General features: G+C 47.6%; 1 protein-coding gene across 1 annotated transcript in view; it reads right to left on the bottom strand.

Moving 5' to 3' along the window:
* Positions 1–9,860, bottom strand: part of T265_14391 (hypothetical protein) — a gene marked incomplete at both ends in the record, with an annotated part of 49,777 nt that overhangs the window by 33,988 nt on the left and 5,929 nt on the right. Inside the window, 3 exons of the mRNA XM_009173426.1 lie at positions 272–643; positions 872–1,059; positions 2,346–2,555. Coding sequence (XP_009171690.1) covers positions 272–643; positions 872–1,059; positions 2,346–2,555 — 770 coding nt within the window. The remainder of the gene's footprint in view (positions 1–271; positions 644–871; positions 1,060–2,345; positions 2,556–9,860) is intronic.

Here is a 9,860-nt window from a genome sequence, read left to right as displayed (position 1 = left end):
CACCCACTCATAAATATATATATATATATATATATATATATATATATAAACAGCGTTCTCACTTGAAATCAGGATCGGGGGACGCTACGTAGATTCTCACGCACGTCTAAGAGATTCCTAAGTAGTAGCAAGGACCCACGTGGTTATGGACTCTTGTCGGGTACATGAAGCGTACAATGGTGGAGCATGTAAACGTAAAACGATACAAAATCGATGGAATGGCAAATATAAGACCGAAAATCAAGTAATCGCCTATAACAGTGAAACATACCAAACTATCATATGGTTCAGCATTTATCTCGAACGGTCGAAGGGGGACTTGTATATCAAGAAACGTGTCTGGGCGACAACTGACACGGTTACAGGCCATGCAGCGTACACAGTCAGACCGTTCACCCTGGTAGAGTCGATTGATCAGATCATGCGTCGGTGCATGAATAGAGGAATCGGCGGAAGACGGATAACCAAGAGTTGAAGTACATGACGGGGTTTGGTTCAGGCTTCCGGTGCCCAGTTTCTTTTCTAAGGCATCAAACATAACTCGACAGAGTTCATGGATATCCTGCTGTTGGAAAACGTCTGTGGTCCGCCAACCGAAAGATGTCGTGACCCCAGTTGTGCTAACGGCGGTATTCTTGGTAGCCTTGAAGGGCAACAAAGATAGTTGGTATGGTGGTCACTGAGTCACAAAGCCCGCGACAATAAGCACTCATCAGATATATAAGACACTACAGTAAGATCCGTATGGAAAAAAAATACATAAAACAGTTTAACAACCACAACCTGCTCAAACAGTTTGTGTCCGAAATCTAAAATTCGGAAACAAGATGAAACGGGTAGCAGTAGTTTCAAGACAAAAGTAGAGACGTACGTATAGTTGGACAAAGAGCTTTTGCAGCTGGTAGGGTATGCTGGTGACAGCTTCTGCCTCAGTGCCTTGAAAGCGCCAGCAGTACAGAGCATTGCGAAATTCGGGTGTCATGTATAGTGTCTGCAATAAACTGTTCATGTAGCACGTCATTCCCGAATTGACCAGACCTGCGAAACCGACGCCGTTAGCTGGGATAAAAGAAGGGAGATGAACGGAGATGAATAAGAGATAGTGCGAGGGTATTTACAACTGGGCGGAGGCAGTATTTCTTAGGGGCGAAATGGCGTATTTCAGTCTTTCGTCAGTAAACTTAATGAAGACAAACCTCGTCAAATGAGTCATAGCATACATCGGAATGATAAGTAATCTAGTTGCGACCCAGTGAAAAGAAATGGAAGCCGTTTGATAGTACTGGTAGTCGACAAGCTACAAGTCACGTTGCGGCAGCGGCAGCAATAGCAGCATACGAAGCCCCACTGAATCCGCTATGGATTTGTTGAGCAAAGGGACAAATAATATCAGCAACCAAGGTGAAGTTATGTGAGAACTCTGACCACACACTCGTGGCTTGACAATAATCAATTAGGAGGACAGGTGTGTACCAAGCGTTGGTTTATAGGATCAGGATGAAGTGACCGCAAAAAAGTCGACCTAAATTCACACTGAAAAGTAAGCACACATAACTGAAACCAGGTGAATACTTCGTCGGGTTTTAGGCATTTTGTAGAATTTGACTTCACATCCGTCTGCATTGAACAGGGGGAAAGTCTAAACAACGATAATGAAAACAAATTTTATCGTGTTCCCTGCAATTCCATTCGATATCCTGTAACAAAACCCTGGTAGTTCACTCCTCGTTATAAGGAAATCGCCACTGTTTCGGCTAAAAAACAGGATTAGTTCAAGAAAAGTTCATCCAGACGATCTCATGTAAGTACGACAAGCTCTTTCCAATGATAGTGCCCTTGGGAGGCGCAAAAACTGGAGTTTGATTCTTACATGGCGTTCGCTTATTGACTGAAGTCAACGATTCAGTTGATTATTTTGTCAAAAAAATAAATGTATGTAGTGTCGTTTCTGCACAATCGACCAGATATGTCCCTATTAAGAGCTTATAAAGGAATTCAACCTTCGTAGAAAAAAGGTAATTTGTGAACGGCACCACCAGACAGTAGAATATCTGGGGTCATCAAACACTGAAATGGGAAACAAACCTTAGGAAATCAACAATGACATACCCACTTCAAAGCGTCGTGTAAAAGTGCTACATGAGAAGGAAAGTACAATGCACAATACATGTTGGCACAATGGAAAACAATTTTTCTGCTGTGCGCTGTCTGATACAGATTCAGTGAAACTTAAAATAGCAATCGGTGTCCTCCATCGGTCATAAGAGGCTTTTACAGCCTCCACGTCCTCCGTAAGGTTCATTCAAGTTTGTACTGAGGCGATAAAATGAACCCAGGAAACTCACCATCACGCGGAGCTGACGAACAATCACCGGTTTGGGTAGCGCTAGCGAGAGAATCGGTAGCCGCGTGTGGTGGGCTGAAAGGAACGATCGCCGTACAATTGTTGGTCGATCCAAATAAATCATCCCCGTGGATCATTCCGTGCAAGCCTATAGCGTCTAGACTACTGTCGTCGAACGATGGATCAACTGGGCACTGAAATTTCACCGAATCTGTGCGAAGTGCAAAAGCGACGATGATGCATCTAGCGTAAAATAATGGAGTGACTAATTTAAAAACAGGGAAGTTAAGAGTGGTAAAATAAAAATAAAAATATTGATTTTGGTTCTGCACCGTGTGCATTTTTTGACCACAACCATTTAGTTTTGGGTCCCCAGCGAGAGAGTCGAGAAGAAAGCAACTGTCAGCTCCTCGATCCAGAACGGTTCTTCCGACCCCGAGTGAGCGAAATAAATGCAGTATGTTAGGTAGTCGATGATGGTGAATCCTAATAATATGGCCAAGCCCACGATGCTGACCGACCAAAATCGCATGACATAGTTCAGAGCCCCTCCTGTCATGCAGGTTCAGCTGTATCACCCTTTCGGTGCTTCACTGCCATGCCACCAAAAGAAAGCACAAGATCTGGGATACTGCCAGATCGCCCAAACTTAGAAAGAAGTCTTGAGGCAGAGGTAGGGTTCGAACCACGGACCCTCCGGTCAATAAAGTCGCGCTCTAGCCACTAAGCCAGCTCGTTGTACTTCTGCAATGCCTTCACCTTCCCACCACTTAACGAGTAGAACGCTGCGCGGGCAGAAATGGTCGAAAAAAGTTACTGAACATCTCCCGTACGAAGTGACTAACGTCCGTGTCAACTCAACGATAAACTGGCGTCACACCGCAACCAGGTATGAGAGGTCAGCAATCGCCACTATCTTCACGGCAACCTGGCATCTCATTACAGGCTTGGCGTTTTTCACGGCCGTATTCAGCAATTAAGGCAACCGGCTGATGGTACTACGCGAGTGCCGATGTGGTATGGAATTATTTTTGCAAGCGCAACTCGTGGTTTCACTTGAGCTGGAATACTGCCGTGGCACCTGGGCCCACACAGGACTCTCAACCGAAGCCCGAGGCCAAAAAGCCTAACCGCAAGACAGTCGTTGTTGATGTGAAACCGCTAGAGCAGCCTATATTTTTAAGGATCGGGTCACCATGTTCAAACCTCCAACTTGGGGGACCAGGAGATTGTTAGTTAGATCTCTACCCAGTGACCAATATACGGGCGCCTCTGAGTGTCACAGGTAAACTACCCAGTATGGCGCAAGGGACGAGAAGACTCAAGTGGTTAGAGCGGTAATTTCCTGACCGCAAGGTCCGTGGTTTGAACCCGACCTCTGCATCTCGACTTCCCCTGTTTAGGCTTGGGCAACCTGGCAGTATTTCAGCCCTCGTGCTTCCTTCGGGTTGCATGACAGCTACGTACCGAAAGGGTGTTACAGCTGAACGATTATTTATTATTATTATCAGTGGATCTAAAGGATTGCGTTTATTAGGCACCAGTGAGGATTGTATTGCCGTAAGGTTGCGAGACAGGACTTGTGCGGACAGATGTGAAATGTCGCCAGGTATTCGACCACCGATGTCTAAAAAGTGGTGCTGGTGTTGAATGGTGTCAGCGGTTCGTAACAAATCAATTAGGAGACGGGTATTTAGTTGTGTAGCACGGGAGATATTCCAGGATCACCAACTGCGGTGTCTCGGCGACGTGCTGCGCCTGATGAAACGTCTACCGAGACGAGTGTTGTCTCCCGTGTGTCCTTCGGAATGGCACAAACCACGAGATGGACAACGTGACTTGGCAGAAGGGTGTGAAGTTCTTTTTGGGGCGGTCCCATGAGCACATTCCAGGATCACCAACTGCGGTGTCTCGGCGACGTGCTGCGCCTGATGAAACGTCTACCGAGACGAGTGTTGTCTCCCGTGTGTCCTTCGGAATGGCACAAACCACGAGATGGACAACGTGACTTGGCAGAAGGGTGTGAAGGAGTTCTTTTTGGGGCGGTCCCCATGAGCACCTTCTGTGCTCGGCCGTAGAAACTGCAATGAAGGGCTGTCAATCGATATCATTTATATCCAGATTGCATGCATGAAAAGGTACCTGAAAGGCACCTGAAAATGCATGTGGCAGGCCAACACCAGATCCCCACCCTTTGTCACCCTTTCCTTTTCTTTTCACTTTTGGGCTTCAAATTTAATTAGGTAAACTTTGTGATTTTGCAGCAGTGAAGCATATTTCAACGCTGTCTCTGTCTCTATTCTCGTCTTCAGGTTTTTGACCATCGATGTTTCGGGACCAAAGCTGAAAATGACTGGAACCATCGATTTCGTGATGTGCCCAGTAGACCGGTTTTTGGTGAAGCAGATAGAAATTCACTTAAAGAGCGAATTCAGGACTGCAAACTAAAGTGACGGGGCCACTCACGTGGGATTACCGCCAGCAGTGGCAAGCGTTGAAGGCACTCAAGTGGTGCGAATTTACTGGCCGGAAGGTCCGTGGTTCGAACCGGACCTCTGCCTCTCGACTTTCCCTGTCTAGGCATGGACAACCTGAGAGTATCCCAGCTTTCGTCGGGTGGTATGGCAGCCAGGGATCAGAAGGGGCAAGCGTTGTTTCTCGGGCCTACTTCGGAGTCATCATCGCCATCATCGATAGCATGACATCAGTGTTCAAAACCGATGCATCGCTGCCGTACCTTGTTCGGAGTGTCGAAAACATGCATGTGGACAGAATATGATACGGCAGAAGGGAATGAAGGATACCAAGAAAAGTTTGAGTGCTGTTAGCCTTCCTGGATGGGGTCCATGTCATCTTTCCTGTGCTTAGCAGAAAACACTGAACGGTATGGGGATAACCGATGTCGGTGGCGCTCATGCTATTAGCATCTATTCAGTGTGACAGAGTTGGAGGTGTAGGTAGCCGCTGGACTGGTCCCAGGTTCCCTCCCCGCCATTTCTTCTTTCCATTACAAAGCTTTCTTCAGACAAATTAACATGTTGTATGACGATATAGCACCAATGTTCTCATCTGGTGTAGCTGTCAACGATAATGATGATTTTAATGGCTCCGAAGGGCTACGCATCTTACTCTTGACCGAGAAAGGTGTATTTTGCAAAAACGTTCTAGCATCCGTTACTTTCTTGGGTCCTTCTTTCCACTTCTCCAATGCTGACGTGTTGCTATCCAAGAAGACGACATGATAATTTTAGAGCAAGAAAGGAAAAGGGAAAGCCAACACTTTTGAAAGCAATTTTCACACGTTCTTTTGCATGCACGTATCACTAGAGGCTTTAAGAAAATGTCAGCACCAACACGGTGAAAGACGAAAAGTGGGGAATTTGGCTGGGTCCACAGGAAGCTGGGAACTAGAAAAAGCACGACAGAGAATGAGCGAAACAAGAAAGAGTATGAAAGTTAAATGTGACTGCAACAGACGAATCCCATTCAGCGACCTCAGCCGAATCAGTATTGGGATGCCGACAGTTTGTACCCGGTTGTCACGAACACGTAGGGAAGCAGAGCACAGGAGCGAAGAAGGCTGGCACCACTAGGAATCGCACGGAAACTGGAAACAACAGAGCGGAGACTGCTGGTATAATGTGAAAATGAGGTACAGGTTAAAAATGATCCATCAGGGGCTACTGAAGTGATAGGGCTGGCACATGGTAGAACTCCCTCAAGAAGCATGTAGCATATATGGGAGCGGCTGATACGTTTTGTCGATTTTCGGTGCGGGTCATATATAGGGAGTTTGGCGAGATCACAACGCCAAAGCCGGCGTCTAGTGATACCAGCTTGGCTTCATCCAAGGAATCAGGAGTAAATGGTAGGCGAATATTGGGCATGCAGCCAGCACCACTTACGACCCGATGTTGTATGTACCTCTGAAGTTGTAGTAGTTCACACGGTAGTGCGGCAATGAGGTAGATGTACGAATCTATTAAGTCCAGAGCAAGTGTGCTATGGCGGAAAGGCGGCATATCCATGAACCTCAACGGACGTGTACCAGGATATAGTACAAGCTGTTTAGATGTATGGCTGAGAGGAGGCCTCTGCGACCAACCAAAATGAAGCATGTCCAGGTCTTCGATAACCACTGTCTCAGAAGCATAGTTCGTGTAGGTCGATACCAGTGAATCCGCAAAGGTACTATTAGAGGATAGATGTTCGGTTGAACAACAGGGACTTTAGTCGAAGAATGTGTCTAGCACCAAAATCTTGGTAATCTAGTTTCGTATTGCGCATACCGTACCGTCGTTTGCCGAAGAGGGTGCTGGTCCTCTACTCAACTGAGTGATGTAGGTAAAGAGGTGGCCAAATTTGACCTGACAGAAGGGTAGGAAAGCGGTTACGATATGTGGATGCCGTTCGCCAGACTCGCCTTCGAAAATTCGGTCGATGTGATTCTCCAGAGCATGGTTACGCGCACCGCACGATATGACTGCTAATCGGTGTCAACGGCATTCTAATTATCAGTTTCTGTCCAGGCCGTCTGGATGAGTGTCTGAACGGGGAAGGCACCTCGGAACACTTGCGGTAGGCTAGCAAAAAGTCTTTTCCCCATCCACTTTTACCCCCTTCTCACGTTAATGAGCTCAAATAAATTATGGTTATGCGATCGATGGTGATGTGGCGCTACTATTTATTATTCTCACCGCTTCCTTTCCCATCAATATTACATTCGAACTAGTGTAATAATAGCATTTTCTCAGCCTGGCTCTCGATCTGAGCCTTTCAAGCTGGCGTCCCCTGACACATGCATTCTTTTGACCGGTTGATCGAATCAACTGAAACAGGGGGCGGCTGGTGCCTGCAACGAAAGCCTTCACCATCTCCTGGGCTTTCGAAACCCACCAGCGTTCTGTCATTCTTCAGTCTCCTGATTATCCGGCATTTGAGGGATCTGCGTGCGCAATATCAGCTGCTGGTTCCTTGTATTGCCTCTTTGGCAGCAATAAGATCTGCTGATCTCGACGATATTCAATGTTCCTTCAGTCCAGTCAGATGGCTTCTACAGACAGTTCCGAAGACCGAGAGCGTACTTCCTTTAACCACTTAGCCTCTAAGCAATCTTCGTCATCCGCATGACTGTGAGTTACCTGCAGCTTTCTAGTCAGATCATCTCGATACTCTTCAGCTACTGGAACTTACTGAAGTTGATGAACGGAGCTGCTCTTCTTTTGCGCGCGTAAGGCTAACAGAAAGCTAAATGATGGCCTTACCTGCACAACAGCATGATCAGAGTCAAGCAGCGTACACCAGAAAGAACGACGATCCTTAATTGACGCTCTCAATCGGTAACTGATAGCCACATGGTCCTATTGGGTCCATGACTGTCTTGCGGCTACGACTGTCTTGTGGTAGGTGGCCTCCAAGTAACTCGATGTGAGCGTTTGTGTTGAAAGTTTGTACTTACAAGGAACAGACGATGATCCGCACATAACTGAAGCAGCCGCTCCCAATTATCCGTACGCTCAACATCCACTCATGATCTACCAACCGAATGTGCTCCTTTTGGATGTATTCGTCCAGCTAGGGCATTCGTATCATCCACCAGGATTAGTATATCGCTATTTCTCTGCTAACCGAAGCAGTCGTGATAGATCTTGATAATACCTGTCTTTCTCAGTCTCAGAACTGCAGTCTGTCGGGGCATACGCTGATACGACAAATGAACACCGTTTAGCGCATCGATTTGCATCGATATTAATTGAGTCAGACGACTGCACAGCGCAAGACGACTGTTTACTGGGACCCAGTCCAGTACCGCGCCTTCAGCCTTTCGACTGAGTGCAACTACAACACCGCAGATACCAGGAGTCATTGCATCAGGAATACCGGAATTGTTGAACATCTGAGCTCATCCTTGAAGTGCACGACCGAAGTGGGGTCTTGTATGCATGTTTCGGAGACACAACATACATCGATAGAAAGGGGAAACAAGGTCTCAGCAAGACAGGCCTGTAGCCCGATTTGACATAGAGTACGGGCATGAAAGGCTGCAATATGGATAAGATATTTTGAGGTTATTTTTTGTTTTATCTGGGCGACTGTTTAAACATAGAAGAGTGGATAGGGGGTTGGCGGATGGGTTGGTGTCACTGTAACCTTCAACGGGTGGGGAAGGGGTGTAGGGGAAGGCCAGTGAGCGAAAAGCAGCAAGAGCAAATGATACTCCCCGGTTTCCCAGGCCGAAGAGGGGGGTTTGGCTGAGGTAACCCCACCCGGAGCCTTTGACTCAAAAGTCCGAGCCACATGGCAGTGGGAACATGCAGGGTATGGGGCGAGATGGCCCAAGTGGTTACAGCGCAAATTTACTGACCGGAAGTTCCAAGGTTCGAACCCAACCTCTGCATCTCAATTTCCCCTGTCTGGGTTTGGGCAACCTGGCGGTATCTCAGCCCCCGTGCTTCTTTCTGGTGGCACGATAGTCCAGCACCGAAAGGGTGCTACGGCTGAACGAATGTAGGGGTATCTCCCCTAGCCCGACTCAAAAGTCTGAAACTCGAAACAGCGGTTGTTGGGGAACCCTGCCCGGAGCCAATGACTTAATAGTTTGACGCACTTGGCTGCAGGGGGTCGGTGTGACCGGAGGGCGCAGAGAGTAAGGCAATAATGTCTCACTTCGAATGCAGCTGAGCACAGCAGACACATTTCGAGCAGCACCGGACTCTGGTCTTAAGAGTATTTCGACCGCATTTTGAATAATGCGGCGAGGGTCACGGTAAAACGTTAGGCGATCGGTGTACCGTTTTTGGGGCCGACTTTTCTAACCCGTCCATCATCGGGGGAAGGCAGCATCAGTGCTTCCATTAATATCGACACGCTGGTCATCTGGAGGAAACGCCTTACTGCCTTCACACTCCTATCGCAGAGAACAGTACGACTTTACCTCCAGACAGCCTCGTAATACGATTACTCGAAGTACGTCATCATCATCATCATTATCAGCTGTAATAACCGCGTACTCGTCGCACAGTGGTTGTAGCTGCCGCAGTTTCGTTCACCGATGGTTTGGGGAGGAGGGGTAGGTAGCTGCACATTGCAGGCGGGAGCTGATAAATTGGTGCATAAATCCAGCACTGTCAGTGGGCTGTCAAGTGAAGGGGGGTTGGAAAAGGAGCTATGCATTGAAGGCAATAGCTTGGATGCACGAGCGCCATTGAGGGCGCGACTGGGCCATATCTGATAATGTCTCTAGCCATTGATGTGGCCCGTCTCGGGGTCCCCATTCAGGAAGACGTCAATGACCAGCGCAGCTGAGTTTGCTTGTAATGGCTTTCACACTTCGCTGCCAAATCATTGTTTGACCGCATCTGGCTCTCTTCCACCCTTCACGTGGTTGTGCGAAAAGAGCCCTTCGAGGAAGTCGGTCGACTGGCATACGCAACACGTGGCCAAGCCAGCGCAACCTATGTAGTGTGATCAGTTCATCTATCGAGGGTGAGTTATTTCTCCCGAATACCATTCGACG

The sequence above is a fragment of the Opisthorchis viverrini genome, assembly GCF_000715545.1.
Source record: "Opisthorchis viverrini unplaced genomic scaffold opera_v5_185, whole genome shotgun sequence".
Classification (NCBI taxonomy): domain Eukaryota; kingdom Metazoa; phylum Platyhelminthes; class Trematoda; order Opisthorchiida; family Opisthorchiidae; genus Opisthorchis; species Opisthorchis viverrini.
The sequence above is the reverse complement of the archived record's forward strand: the minus strand, read 5'-3'. Positions and strand labels throughout refer to the sequence as shown.